The sequence below is a fragment of the Manis pentadactyla genome, chromosome 3 (genome assembly GCF_030020395.1).
Source record: "Manis pentadactyla isolate mManPen7 chromosome 3, mManPen7.hap1, whole genome shotgun sequence".
NCBI lineage: Eukaryota > Metazoa > Chordata > Mammalia > Pholidota > Manidae > Manis > Manis pentadactyla.
The window spans coordinates 153861815-153877389 of record NC_080021.1 but is presented as its reverse complement, the minus strand read 5'-3'; the positions used below and the strand labels follow the sequence as shown (position 1 = coordinate 153877389).

The 15575-nt window shown below is 40.5% G+C and overlaps 1 protein-coding gene across 5 annotated transcripts in view; it reads left to right on the top strand.

The window, feature by feature from the left end:
- The window catches only part of TJP2 (tight junction protein 2), a 114439-nt gene that overhangs the window by 82904 nt on the left and 15960 nt on the right, over positions 1–15575 (top strand). For all 5 annotated transcript variants that reach the window (XM_057498593.1, XM_036920194.2, XM_036920190.2 and 2 more), the window contains 7 exons: positions 5815–5918; positions 6599–6752; positions 8027–8135; positions 8238–8371; positions 9893–9959; positions 10802–10952; positions 14380–14488. In XM_057498593.1, the coding sequence (XP_057354576.1) occupies positions 5815–5918; positions 6599–6752; positions 8027–8135; positions 8238–8371; positions 9893–9959; positions 10802–10952; positions 14380–14488 (828 nt within the window). The remainder of the gene's footprint in view (positions 1–5814; positions 5919–6598; positions 6753–8026; positions 8136–8237; positions 8372–9892; positions 9960–10801; positions 10953–14379; positions 14489–15575) is intronic.

Here is a 15575-nt window from a genome sequence, read left to right as displayed (position 1 = left end):
CATTCTTGATTTCTGTGATTCTGCTGCTGCTTTGTTCCTTCAGTTTTTCCTTTGATCTGATATTCCACAGATGAGTGAAATCATTTGGTATTTCTCTTTCTCCGCTTGGCTTGTTTCACTGAGCATAATACCCTCCAGCTCCATCCATGTTGCTGCAAATGGTAGGATTTGCCCTTTTCTTATGGCTGAGTAGTATTCCATTGCGTATATGTACCACATCTTCTTTATCCATTCATCTATCCATGGACATTTAGGTTGCTTCCAATTCTTGGCTATTGTAAATAGTGCTGCGATAAACGTAGGGGTGCCCTGATCTTTCTCATACTTGATTGCTGCATTCTTAGGGTAAATTCCTAGGAGAGAAATTCCTGGATCAAATGGTAAGTCTGTTTTGAGCATTTTGATGTACCTCCATACTGCTTTCCACAATGGTTGAACTAATTTACATTCCCACCAGCAGTGTAGGAGGGTTCCCCTTTCTCCACAGCCTCGCCAACATTTGTTGTTGTTTGTCTTTTGGATGGCAGCCATCCTTACTGGTGTGAGGTGATACCTCCTTGTAGTTTTAATTTGCATTTCTCTGATAATTAGCGATGTGGAGCATCTTTTCATGTGTCTGTTGGCCATCTGAATTTCTTCTTTGGAGAACTGTGTGTTCAGTTCCTCTACCCATTTTTTAATTGGGTTATTTGGTTTTTGTTTGTTGAGGCATGTGAGCTCTTTATATATTTTGGACATCAAGCCTTTATCAGATCTGTCATTTACAAATATATTCTCCCATACTGTAGGGTTCCTTTTTGTTCTATTGATGGTGTCTTTTGCTGTACAGAAGCTTTTCAGCTTAATATAGTCCCACTTGTTCATTTTTGCTGTTGTTTTCCTTGCCCGGGGAGATATGTTCAAGAAGAGGTCACTCATGTTTATGTCTAACAGGTTTTTGCCTATGTTTTTTTCCAGGAGTTTAATGGTTTCATGACTTAATTCAGGTCTTTGATCCATTTTGAGTTTACTTTTGTATATGGGGTTAGACAATGGTCCAGTTTCATTCTCCTACATGTAGCTGTCCAGTTTTGTCAGCACCATCTGTTGAAGAGACTGTCATTTCGCCATTGTATGTCCATGGCTCCTTTATCAAATATTAATTGACCATATATGTCTGGGTTAATGTCTGGATTCTCTAGTCTGTTCCATTGGTCTGTGGCTCTGTTCTTGGCTTGTGCCAGTACCAAGTTGTCTTGATTACTATGGCTTTATAGTAGAGCTTGAAGTTGGGGAGTGAGATGCCCCCTACTTTATTCTTCTTTCTCAGGATTGCTTTGGCTATTCAGGGTCTTTGGTGTTTCCATGTGAATTTTTGAATTATTTGTTCCAATTCATTGAAGAATGTTGCTGGTAGTTTCATAGGGATTGCATCAAATCTGTATATTGCTTTGGGCAGGATGGCCATTTTGATGATATTAATTCTTCCTAGCCACAAGCATGGGATGAGTTTCCATCTGTTAGTGTCCCCTTTAATTTCTCTTAAGAGTGACTTGTAGTTTTCAGAGTATAAGTCTTTCACTTCTTTGGCTAGGTTTATTCCTAGGTATTTTATTTTTTTTGATGCAATTGTGAATGGAGTTGTTTCCCTGATTTCTCTTTCTGTTGGTTCATTGTTAGTGTATAGGAAAGCCACAGATTTCTGTGTGTTGATTTTGTATCCTGCAACTTTGCTGTATTCCGATATCAGTTCTAGTAGTTTTGGGGTGGAGTCTTTAGGGTTTTTTATGTACAGTATCATGTCATCTGCAAATAGAGATGTTTAACTTCTTCTTTACCAATTTGGATTCCTTGTATTTCTTTGTTTTGTCTGATTGCTGTGGCTAGGACCTCCAGTACTATGTTAAATAACAGTGGGGAGAGTGGGCATCCCTGTCTAGTTCCTGATCTCAGAGGAAATGCTTTCAGCTTCTCGCTGTTCAATATAATGTTGGCTGTGGGTTTATCATATATGGCCTTTATTATGTTGAGGTACTTGCCCTGTATTCCCATTTTGCTGAGAGTTTTTATCATGAATGGATGTTGAACTTTGTCAAATGCTTTTTCAGCATCTATGGAGATGATCATGTGGTTTTTGTCTTTCTTTCTTTTTGTTGATGTGGTGGATGATGTTAATGGACTTTCGAATGTTGTACTATCCTTGCATCCCTGGGATGAATCCCACTTGGTCATGGTGTATGATCCTTTTGATGTATTTTTGAATTCGGTTTGCTAATATTTTGTTGAGTATTTTTGCATCTACGTTCATCAGGGATATTGTCTGTAGTTTTCTTTTTTGGTGGTGTCTTTGCCTGGTTTTGGTATTAGGGAGATGTTAGCTTCATAGAATGAATTTGGGAGTATCCCCTCCTCTTCTATTTTTTGGAAAACTTTAAGGAGAATGGGTATTATGTCTTCCCTGTATGTCTGATAAAATTCCGAGGTGAATCCATCTGGCCCAGGGGTTTTGTTCTTTGGTAGTTTTTTGATTACCACTTCAATTTCATTGCTGGTAATTGGTCTGTTTAGATTTTCTGTTTCTTTCTGGGTCAATCTTGGAAGGTTGTATTTTTCTAGGAAGTTGTCCATTTCTCGTAGGTTTCCCAGCTTGTTAGCATGTAGGTTTTCATAGTAGTCTCTAATAATTCTTTGAATTTCTGTGGGGTCCGTTGTGATTTTTCCTTTCTCGTTTTTGATACTGTTGATTTGTGTTGACTCTCTTTTCCTCTTAATAAGTCTGGCTAGAGGCTTATCTATTTTGTTTATTTTCTCAAAGAACCAGCTCTTGGTTTCATTGATTTTTGCTATTGTTTTATTCTTCTCAATTTTATTTATTTCTTCTCTGATCTTTATTATGTCCCTCCTTCTGCTGACCGTAGGCCTAATTTATTCCTCTTTTTCCAATTTCGATAATTGTGACATTAGACCATTCATTTGGGATTGTTCTTCCTTTTTTAAATATGCCTGGATTGCTGGATACTTTTCTCTTAAGACTGCTTTTGCTGTGTCCCACAGTAGTTGGTGCTTTGTGTTGTTGTTGTCGTTTGTTTCCATATGTTGCTGGATCTCCATTTTGATTTGGTCATTGATCCATTGATTATTTAGGAGCATGTTGTTAAGCGTCCATGTGTTTGTGAGCCTTTTTGCTTTCTTTGTAGAGTTTATTTCTAGTTTATGTCTTTGTGGTCTGAAAAGTTGGTTGGTAGGATTTCAATCTTTTGGAATTTACTGAGGCTCTTTTTGTGGCCTAGTATATGGTCTATTCTGGAGAATGTTCCATGTGCACTTGAGAAGAATGTGTATCCTGTTGCTTTTGGATGTAGAGTTCTGTAGATGTCTATTAGGTCCATATGTTCTAGTGTGTTGTTCAATGCATGTGTGTCCTTACTTATTTTCTGTCTGGTGGATCTGTCCTTTGGAGTGAGTGGTGTGTTGAAGTCTCCTAGAATGAACGCATTGCATTCTATTTCCTCCTTTACTTCTGTTAGTATTTGTTTCAGGTATGTTGGTGCTCCTGTATTGGGTGCATATATATTTATAATGGTTATATCCTCTTGTTGGACTGAGCCCTTTGTCATTACGTAATGTCCTTCTTTGTCTTTTGTTACTTTCTTTATTTTGAAGTCTGTTTTGTCTGATACCAGAATTGCAACACCTGCTTTTTTCTCTCTGTTGTTTGCATGAAATATGTTTTTCCATCCCTTGATTTTAAGTCTGTGCATGTCTTTGGGTTTGAGGTGAGTTTCTGGTAAGCAGCATATGGATGGATCTTGCTTTTTTATCCATTCTATTACTCTGTGTCTTTTGATTGGTGCATTCAGTCCATTTAAATTTACGGTGATTATTGAAAGGTATGTACTTATTGCCATTGCAGGCTTTAAGCTTGTGGTTACCAAAGGTTCAGGGTTAGCTTCTTTACTATCTTACTGTCCAATTTAACTCGCTTGTTGAGCTATTATAAACACGGTCTGATGATTCTTTCTCTCCCTTCTTATTCCTCCTCCTCCCTTCTTCATATGTTGGTTGTTTTGTTCTGTGCTCTTTTTAGGAGTGCTCCCATCTAAAGCAGTCCGTTTAGGATGCCCTGTAGAGGTGGTTTGTGGGAGGCAAATTACCTCAGCTTTTGCTTGTCTGGGAATTGTTTAATCCCTCCTTCATATTTAAATGATATTCGTGCTGGATACAGTAGTCTTGGTTCAAGGCCCTTCTCTTTCATTGCATTTAGTATATCATGCCATTCCCTTCTGGCCTGTAGGGTTCCTTTTGAGAAATCTGATGATAGCCTGATGGGTTTTCCTTTGTAGGTAACCTTTTTTTTCTCTCTGGCTGCCTTTAATACTTTGTCCTTGTTTTTGATCTTTGCCATTTAAATTATTATGTGTCTTGGTGTTGCCCTCCTTGGATCCCTTGTCATGGGAGTTCTGTGTACCTCTGTGGTCTGAGAGGCCATTTCTTACCCTAGTTTGGGGAAGTTTTCGGCAATTATTTCTTTAAAGACACTTTCTATCCCTTTTTCTCTCTTCTTCTTCTTCTGGTACCCCTGTAATGCGGATATTGTTCCTTTAGATTGGTCACTCAGCTCTCTTAGAATTCTTTCATTCCTGGAGATCCTTTTATCTCTCTCTGCATCAGCTTCTCTGTGTTCCTGTTCTCTGTTTTCTAGTCCATTAATGGTCTCTTGCATCTCGTCCATTCTGTTTTGAAGTCCTTCCAGAGCTTGTTTTATTTCTGTATTCTCCTTCCTTAGTTCTTGCATATTTCTCTGCAAGTCCATCAGCATGGTTATGACTTTTGTTTTGAATTCTTTTTCAGGAAGCCTGGTTAAATCTATCTCCCCAGGTTCCTTTTCAGGGGAAGATGTAGCAGATGCCGAAGCTGTCTGGGTTAGTCTTGTCTGGATCATATTTTTTTGCCTTTTCATGTTGAGAGGTGCTATTGACTGTCAGCTGGGAGGGCCAAACTTTTCACTTGCTATTGGCCTTTCTTTACTGGGACAACTGCGTCCCCTAGTGGCTTGTGTTGGGTAATTGCGTGTAGACTGGGTCTTTGTTTCTTGCCAGGCCGGAGTGGAGGAATTTCCCTTTCTGAGGGCGTGACCAGCCTTAGGCTGCTTCTCTGCTTTCGCAGCGCCCGGAGGGGTAATGGACAGGGAGGCTGTTTGGCTGTTTATCTCCGTGAGGGGTCTCAGAGCTGTTGCCCAGGGGGTTAGTGCACCCGCTTTTCCCTGTAATTTCCAGCCACTGGGCTGTGACCTGTGTTGTTTTCGTCCAGCTTTTATGTCCCTGTCCCTTTAAGACTTTCAAAAAGCACTCGCTTTTCTTTGTCACAGGGGCATCAGCTTCGGCACCCGCTCAGAGGTCTTGCTGCCCTTTTTCCCTAGTTTCCAGCCCTCCACGCATGCACTGTGTCTGCGCTCTGGTGCGGGTGGCTGGGGCTGGGTGTTTAGCAGTCCCGGGCTCCCTCTCCCTCCTGCCGGGAGCTAGGGGGAGGGGCGCTCGGGTCCCGCCGGGCCGGGGCTTGTATCTTACCCCTTTCACCAGTCGCTGGGCTCTCGCACGTGTAGATGTAGTCTGGCTGTTGTCCTGTGTCTTCTGGTCTCTCTTTTAGGATTAATTGTATTTGTTGTATTTTTAAAAATATATATGTTTTTGGGAGGAGATTCCCACTGTCCTACTCACGCCGCCATGTTAGCTCCACCCTCCAATTCTTAATATTTTTAAGTAGTCCTAAAAAAGCGACTTCAGTTTTCTAAATGAGTTGATAAACTCTATGTGTGTTTATGTGTGTGTTTCCTAGAGTATGGTCTCCGACTCGGGAGTCAAATCTTCATAAAGGAAATGACCAGAACCGGTCTGGCAACTAAAGATGGCAACTTGCACGAAGGAGACATAATTCTCAAGGTGGGTGGGCAAGGATGAAGAATGGTTCATTTGTGTTTGATTTCGTAGTCCCAATTTACACACTCAAGGGCCAACACAGGGAAACTTTGTTGAGATAGGAGTCAATAGTATGACAAAGCCAGGAAGCAGGGGCAGCAGAGTGAGATAATTTTTATCAGAAAAACCAGACTTAGAGATTTGTAGTAGTATAATAGTTAAAAACCAGACTCAAAGATTTGTAATAGTATAATAGTTAAAAAGAAAAAAACAGCTTGATGAGTATTTTCTTCTTGCCTGTTTATTTAAAGTTTAAACTCCTATTTCCTAAACTAAGGAAAGATGAGAGGGAGAGTTGGTGATATATGAATGCTGAATATTTAATAGTTATTGTAAACCTCTCCAGTCAGGAAACACGTTCCAGTAGTAAACCAAACCATTACTTGAGCTTGGGAGTTAAATAAATTAGCAGAGTAACTTAAATACACTATAGCTCTATCATGCCTGTAGTTGTGATCCAGGTATGCAGGGTTATATTTAATTTAAAGGACAGTTCATTTTTATTCAGTTAGTCATCTTACTGCCCATTTCTGTTTGAATAGCTGAACAAAGCCTTTACATTTCTAGAAGGGAATAACACCAGTTTTCTTTTTCATTGTCAGTAGTTGCCTTGCATATAATATTACTGTTCTTCGTAAACACAGATAAATGGAACTGTAACTGAGAACATGTCTTTAATGGATGCTCGAAAACTAATAGAGAAGTCAAGAGGAAAACTCCAGCTAGTGGTGTTGAGAGACAGCAGGCAGACACTCATCAACATCCCATCATTAAATGACAGCGACTCAGAAGTAGAAGGTAAAGAAAGAGGAGGCTGGGAGTTCAGCTGGGAGTCAGGAGGGCCATTGCTTCTGCATTCTCATCTCTGTGTAGCATAGCCATCCAGCTAGCAGATACATTTCCAACTAAAACTTCTCTTTTAAACTTTAATTCTGAAAGATAAGTGTTTGGTTATTATTTTCTTATTGAAGTGTCTGTTGAAAGTAGACTTCTGATAGGAAATTCTGGTATACTTGTGGACTCCCAGTGGCTGTTTCAGGCCACTGAAGACAAAACTTGTTATTAAAAAAATGTGTACAAGCATTCCCAAGAACTAACCTCAAACACTTGCAAATTGCTCATTCTTTCACTTTCTCATGTAGTTTTTTGAAAGTAGTCATTAATATTTCCAACAAAGAGAGGACAATGTAGAAGATAGCTAAAACAGGTAGACACTATAATAAAGAATCAGAATGGCTAAATACTGTGGTATGCATTGATTAGCAATCCATGTCACCTCTTCTCTCTCATGAGACTGTATTCATTCTTTGAATATAAATGATACATAGGATAACATTTTAACTGTATAAAAATTATCAATTAAAATAAAGTAGGCATGATATATACTAATTAATCATCTTGTATTGTCTTTGTGCAGAAAAGTTCACAAATATTTAAATTCTCAAGTTTGAAAACAGGTTTCTTGATTTTTAAAAGCACTACTTTATAAAACCTTAAATGTTAATTTTAATCTCCATTATATCAAAACTGTAATGAGTTGCTGGCTGCTGGGAGTAAATGCGGGAGAACAAGTAGAGCATGAGAGAAATAATCCCAGCATCCTAAGGGAATTACAGATTAGTTCTTTCCTATTCCAAGTGTGGTGCTCAGCCCACCAGCAGCATCAGCGCCATCTAGGAGCTTGATAGAATTGCAGGCCCCACCACAGCAATTGCATTCTGACAAGATCCCAGGTGATTTGTATGTACAGTAGAGTTTGGGAAGCCCTGGTCAGTGTGCTAAAATGAATATATACACATATGATCCAGTAATTGAATTTTGACCTTCAGTAGCAGCTTTGATGGAAAATGTAAGGCAAGAGGAACATGAAATTCTTCATTTGGCTTCCTCTTTACTCATTAATGCCTTTCCCTTTGAACTAGCAGATTTTTTTTTCAAGGAACAACTATTAGCCTAATAGCACATTTACTGCCTGCTTCTCTCCCATTGCCTATGTCTCTGTACTTTGGAAAGCATAATTTCTGCACAGGTCTTAAATATTGTATTAAGTCTTTTCTTATTTTTGAAACCAGATATCTCAGAAATAGAATCAAACCGATCATTTTCTCCAGAGGAGAGACGGCAGCAATATTCCGATTATGATTATCATTCCTCAAATGAGAAGCTGAAGGAAAGGCCAAAGTAAGATGATGTGTATTTTCCTTGCACACGCCACTGTGAGCATACGCACATGTATTTGCGAATCTGTTACATTATGAGACATTGACATGATGTGTGCTTAAGTTCAAGAGAGGACACGTCAAGCAGATGGTCTAGGATGGGCGCCATACCCACTCCCTTTAAGCCCACTGGGGATACCGCAGCGGCAGTTGGCTCAGAGACCAGCAAGGAATCTGGGTATCAAGAGAAATCCCCAGGTGAGGCTCCTTTTAAACATTTGTGTTCCAAAGTGTGTGCTTCATAATTCTGTAGGATGGCTGGAAGGAGAGAGAAATTACTTAAAAATTATTCTCCTATAAGGAAGGAGCGCCCTTTGTCTCCCTTCTAAAATTGGGAAAGCATATAAAGAATAAAGCCCTTTCTGTGTGCCAACAGCTTGGTCACGGGTTGTTATATTTGATTGGTTATGATGGTTTTGTCACCCATCAGTGATCCCAGCCTATACTATTTCTGCCCACAACACTTCTGACATCAAGTGTGTGGGTTTTTTCCTTCACCCACCTACCGATCCCTAGGTTCTCCAGATACCAGCTGGTTGTCCTACAGTTCAGTTCAGTTCTGACACTGACTACCTGGAGTTAACGCAGACCCCACAGATTCAGTCCCAGAAGATGCCTTCACTTCAGAGTTGGCAGGTTGCCACCTTAACTTTTGACCAGCTGGCTCTGTTTAAACCTGTGGTTCCCCAATCAACACCCTCCCACAATCTGCAGTTTGATAATTCACTAGAATGGCTCCCAGAACTCAGGAACGCACTTTACTTACTATTACTGTTCATTTTATAAATGATACAGCTCAGAAACAGCCAAGTGGGAGAGATGCAGAGGGCAGGGTACGGGTGAAGGGGTGCAAAGGTTCCATGCCCTCTTTGGGCCAGGCACCCTCCCAGCATCTTGGTATGTTCACCAGCCCTGAAGCACCCTGAGCTCTCTAGTTTATAGATTTTTATGGAGGTTTTGTCATGTGCCTGATTGATTATAGTCTCCAACCCCACACCTCCTGAATGATGGGGGAGGTGGGATGAGAGGTCCAGGCTTCTCATCAGAGCTTCCTCTTTCTGGTGAGCAGCCCTATCCTGAGGCTACTCAGGGGTCATCTCTCTAGAACAGAAGATGTTCCAGTCACCCAGGAAATTACAAGGGATGTCGGAGTTCTATGTCAGGGACTGGGTTAATGAGCAAATATAGCAAGAGACACTCCTGGCACCCCCATCACTCGGAAAGTGCAGGGATTTTAGGAATTGGGTATTAGGAACTGGGGGCAGAAACAAAACAGATATTCCTAATTATGTCATGGCCAGATTTTGTCATATTTGGTTAGTTGAGGTCCCTTTGTCTGTCATCTCTGATCTTGACCCCACCTCTGCCATCCTAAAACTGTCATGATTTTACGTGCATAAACATTTGTCCAAGGGAAAAACAGCACTATTATGTGGTTTTTAAGTTATAAAAAGTGCTTTCTTCTTATACATGTGATTATGCACCTTGCATATTGGAGATTTGTTTCTCTTCTCACTTATTTTGAAAATCAGCATTGAGACCTGCTAATGCTTCAGAATTAAACTTCACCACAAACACTGTTCTGTTGTTTCATGTGGTGACATAGATGTGGTATAAGGTACAGCCTTGAAATTTTTGCCAATTCTGTGATCTTTGTATAGAGACAAACAAACTCATGTTAGTCCAGGTTGACAAACATAGATGTTTTTAAATCCACAGCTCCTCAACCGAGAGCAGCTCCGAGAACTTTTCTTCGTCCTAGTCCTGAAGATGAAGCCATCTATGGGTGTGTATTTCAGTGTCTCTTCTTTCCCTTTCATTTTCCACACAGCTCTGTCTCCTAAAAAAAAATCCAGAAGAGTGGTATTTTTTAACTGCACTTGGTGATTTTGCCTATAATCAGCTGCCTTTAACCAACCTCTATTGCTAATGGTTTTGAGAAGGATAATTCATTTGTAAGAAATGTAAAATGTGGTAGTGGGTGAATTTTGTGATGTTAACTTGTCTGCTTGTCTATTTATCTGGCTACTTCCCCAGAATGTGATTTTGAAAATTTGTGTTCACCAGATCAGTAACCCCCAGATAGGGTGAAGGGCTGTTTAACAACAGTGCCTCTGTTGGGGCTGTGATGACATGATCCCAGCACATGGAGGGAGGGTAGAAGAAGTGATGTAGTGCCCTGCATATGATATGCGAAGTCCTGGTTCAGTGGTTGGTGGTCAAGAGCAGCAGGTCCTGGATTAGGATCTGGCTTCACTGGACGCAGGCTATGTGTCCATTTGACATAGTGGTGTCTCCATCTGCCTGTGGTTGGCAGCCAGCCTTTCTTTGGAATAATCTTGAACTGTGAGTCACATAGGATCAATTTTAGCTCTAACTCTGCCCTTTATTTGCTGTCTAATCTTGAATGAGTTTATATAAACATTCTCTATTTCTCTTCACTGGTAGCGTAGGCCTACTGATTCATCTCACAAGGGAGATAAAATTATAGAATGATGAGAAAAATACAGACTTTTTAAGTATAAATCACTCTATAGATAGAAGAAATAAATCTCTCACTGCTAATGTTGGTTCCTCTTTACAAAGAAAAAGCTCCCATCTTTTTTTCTGAAACCAAACCTATTACAGCCCCAATACCAAAATGGTGAGATTCAAGAAGGGAGACAGTGTGGGCCTCCGGCTGGCCGGCGGCAATGACGTTGGGATATTTGTGGCTGGCATTCAAGAGGGTACCTCAGCGGAGCAAGAAGGCCTTCAAGAAGGGGACCAGATTCTGAAGGTGGGCAAGTCCAGCCTTGTTTCCAGACATTACCGGGAAAGCATGGGGTGTTCTGAGGGTGTGATATAAGGGAGGGGGAAGTGGCCAAGCTTCTGAAAATAGACCTGCTGCAGGTTTGTTGATACTGAGCATGAGGTCCCTGTTTCCCTCGAATGGCTCTTGTCTCCTCAGTCCTGGAACCCAACACTCACCCACGGATCTGTAGGAATTTATAGTGTTCAAGACCCTTGCAAAGATTTTTATTGGTTTACTTAACAAAAAAACAGTGGTTGTCGCTGTTAAGGCCGCTGTTCTGTAATTGACTGAAAAGGGTGTCAGCATCAGATTATCCAACTTGAATCCTGTTCCAACGTTTCATTACTTCAGAGACATGATTTTCTGTATCTGTTCAATGGGAAGAATTCCTGACTTTCAGAGACCCTGGGAAGATTGAAACAGATGACCCTTACAATGTACCGAGCAGAGCTCCGACTCAGAGCAGGAATGACCGTATTTTTCCCCAGTGGAAAATAACTCACTGCCACTCAGTATGTTACATCTAAAATTGTCCAGGGAAGGGAATTCCTGGTTAATCAAATATTGATACTTTTAAAGTTAATCTGTCTGTGTCTGTATATCTACATATAGATATGTTTGCATAATCTATTGGTTTTACAAAACAATAATCAACTTGACTTTGACATTTTATGAGTTACATGTAATGTATTTTCCATGGATTTCAGACTAAACTTCAATAACGTCAATTATCTTGTGACGATAAAAATAGAGAATGCTAGGGAACCGTCTGCACTGGAATTTCTGCTTATGTGAATGTGCTTTTCTTCTGTATGAGTTACTAGGAGGTCTGGGAACAGCCTCTGGGCTCAAAGGAGAGGGGAGAATAAAGTTGCAGAATTCCTGAGGAAGTAGCAGCAGAGCACCAGGACAGACAGCCCCTTTCTTCTTGGCTCTTGGCCCTGCTACGATAGTTCACATTTCATTGCTGGAGCAGATGAAGGGCAAACCTTGATCATGAGCTTCGCTGAAGCTTTCTAGTGACATTTTAGACCCTCTTGGGCTCTGGTCAGGATCCTGGAAGACTAAGTGTACCTGAGTCAACCTTGTGGTGACACATGATCTCAGGAAATACCATTTACCAAGTGCTACTGATAAGAATCCCATCTGAAGGCCGGCTCATACCAATTTACTCTTGGGCTGACGCCAAAGGAGAAAGAACATTTCTTAATGTGTGGGGCTCTGGGAAGTCAGGAATTTGGAAGCCTTTGTTCTTGAGGTTCAAGGATAAAATTCTTTTGTACACTGGGGGAAAAAATATTTTCTAAATTTCCTTGAAAAAATAGTGAATTCTTCTAGGGGCTTCACAGACCTCTCTTTAAGTCACTAAAGGTGGGGAGAGTTGCTTCCCCAGGTATAAGTCTTGGGTACACAGTGTTTATACTTAAGAAAGTGTCTTGTTTCCTGTTGTTAACCGGGCAACAAAGAAGAAACTGTGGGAACCGGCTTCTTTTGCAGTCATCCCATCTGGAGGTCAGGCAGTAAATGGTCCTCCTTCGTGGACATGAATACATTTTCTGTTGACTAAAAGGAGCCCTCAGCTCTACAAAGGGGTGAAGAAGATTGAGCTCGCCTGTTGGGGCAGAGAAGCTGCTCCACAGTTGCAGGCTGTGGCTGGTACAGACTCCTCTTTAGGCTCACAGCAGCCTCTGCTAGACCATATAGACTACTAAATAGAGAATGAAAGGGTATTTCCTGGAGAGGGCTGTACAGCCTAACCTTCAAGTGTCACAGCACTGCCCTGGCCTTTTCTCCTTTGCTTTGTTTCAGCACTACTTTTCATGGCCACGTGGGATATATGTGGTGAATAGGTGCATAGGCTGATCACTTTTTTCTGTTGAGGTATTTTTCTTTTAATTTTTTTTATTTTAAAGTGCAGTTCTTCCTTTTGTAAAGGTGATAGCCTGGCATGTGGAACGAAAACATGAGTGTGCTGATAATGTGCCTTATCGGTAACAGAAATGTATTTGCTTTCGGTCTTGGCTTGACTGTCTCTTTGCTTATCATTTATCTGGTATGGTTCTCTTTCAGAAACTTTTATGGAATGGAAAAAAAGGGAAAACTACGTTTTGTTAATAACCACGTGGTTTTTAAAATGTAGCTACCATATGTGCTTTAATTTTGACCAGTATAGTTTTCAGCTTGATGGAAGGTCAGTCTCACATGGACATACAGATAGACAGAGAGACCTTCAAGGCCCTATAGCCTTGTCTTATTTAAATAAACAGACACAGCATATCCAGTGCATATAAAAACAAGAGGACATATAGAGACATAGATAAAGATGCACAAATGGCTCAAGAAAGGATTATATTCCAATGTGCAGTGATCCCTAATGGGGGGACAGAGAAATGAGGACAGTTATGAACATGTTTGCTTTAGCAAACTATTTTTAAAACATGAAGCAAGTCTTAGTCTAACGCCTCTTTTCACTTAATCACAAATTCTAATCTTAAGTTAGGCTCAATGATTTTTTTTTCAGTAATAAAGTATTACTCTTTGATTAAAGGATTCTACAGTCCAGTGATTAAAGCAAATATTTCATAGGAATTCTGTATCTTCTTTTCACTTCTGTAAGACATTAAAATATTAGGGCTTGGAAATAATTCTTGCGTTTACTTGTGATTGTGTTTTAAAGCACAGAACAATGATTTCAAAATACCTTTTTCTTTGTGTCACATTTCATTTTTACTTGCTTTCTAATTTATCTTCCAAAAGCTATTTACAATGTCCCCTACTTAATCACTAGGGTAAATGTGTGAGCTCCTTGCCAGAAATAAGTGTGTGCCAGAAACTTAAATATATAAGCTTTATATGTTTGGCTAATGGTCTACCATATAAGAGCAGTGCTCTTCAATTTCATAAAGACATTATTAGATACCTTTTAGGCAATAGAAGCTATAGGAGAAAGGTGGAATTAGTTAGAATCCTTATTTTCAAGCTTTTATTTGAACCATTTTAAAAAGTGTTAATGCCTTTAGCTGGGCCATCATGCTTGTTTGCTATAGACCCTACATTCCCTATTGAGTTTATCTGTTTCATAATTATATATTACCTCCCTGGACACCTGTGTGGGAGATGCAAAGAAGAGAGAGGCTCACAAACTTAAGCACAGGAAATTATAATCTGACCCAGGAACAAGTCCTTGATGGGATGGCATATTCCTAAGGGATGGTTGGTAGTGTGGGGAGGCAGGAATGTGTGGTGATGTCCCCATAGCCCAGGTCCCTAGCAGGGTGCTGGGAGGACTTGCATATGGACACTAAAGACTTCTTTGCATGCAGATTTTGCTCTTTGCAGGCTCATAAAAACAAACAAAAAGCTCAGGTGGTACCTTTCCATAAACTTGTTTGTATTTGTTTGCTCTTATCAGGTGAACACACAGGATTTCAGAGGGCTGGTTCGGGAAGATGCTGTTCTGTACCTGTTAGAAATCCCCAAAGGTGAAATGGTGACCATATTAGCTCAGAGCCGAGCTGATGGTAAGCATTTGGTCGTGGGTGAGGAGGATGGTAGAGGTATTCTGGGACCAGAATGGGCAAATCTGGGTATGAGTATGTGGAAAAAATTTGGTTACCATTTAACTTTCTATAGAAATTTTTCTGTATATCCACAGAAATAATTTCAGTCAAATCAAGTTGGAATAAAACTATTTTTTTCTGATAGTGATCTATCCTTTAGTTCTGACTGGAGTTATTACTGAGTTTTCTGCCTGACAAATGAAAAGGGCCATGCAGGCTGACCAGCTCCCACATTCATGCTTACCAGTCTGACAAAGTTGCTTCACTTTTCCAGGCCTCCTTGTTCTCCTCTGTAAAATGGGAGTTGATAGCATCTCTCCTGTCTGCTTCAGAGAGTTGATTGGCAACTCTATTAATAGTCAGGGTTCTCCAACGAAATAGAACCAATAGGGGTGTGTAGGTGTGTGTGTATAGGTGTAGGTGTGTAGCTGGCCATTTATTATATAAGAAATTGGCTCACCCAATTATGGCAAGCCACAAGATCTGCAGGATGAGTTGACAAGCTGGAGACCCAGTAGAGCCCATGATTGAGTTCTTGTCCAAGTCCGGAGGCCTGAGAACCAGGAGAGCTGATGGTGTAGTTGCTGGAAGGCTCAAGACCCAGAAAAAGCTGATGTTTCTATTTAAGTGTAAAGTCAGCAAAAAAGTTGACATTCCAGTTTATAAATCAGAAGAGTTAGTTTTCCCTTACTTGGGGGAAGATTCACTGTTCTGTTCTATCCAAGCCTTCAACTGATTGGATGAGGCCCACCCACATCTGCTTCACTCAGTTTATGGATTTATATGTTACTCTTATCCAGGAACAGCCTCCCTTACACACACACAATAAGATTTGGCCAAATACTTAGGAACCCTGTGGCCCAGTCAAGTTGATACACAAAACTAACTAGCTTAGTTTTTTGTCCTTTTTTCCTGTTTGAGCCATGAGACCTGTACATGCACTGAACTCGGTAAATGAAGACAAGGTAAAGAGGGTAGTCAGAGAGGAGAAGCTGATCACTCTTCAAGAAAAGATCTTGAGCTGCACAGAGTCAACATATGGCAATGC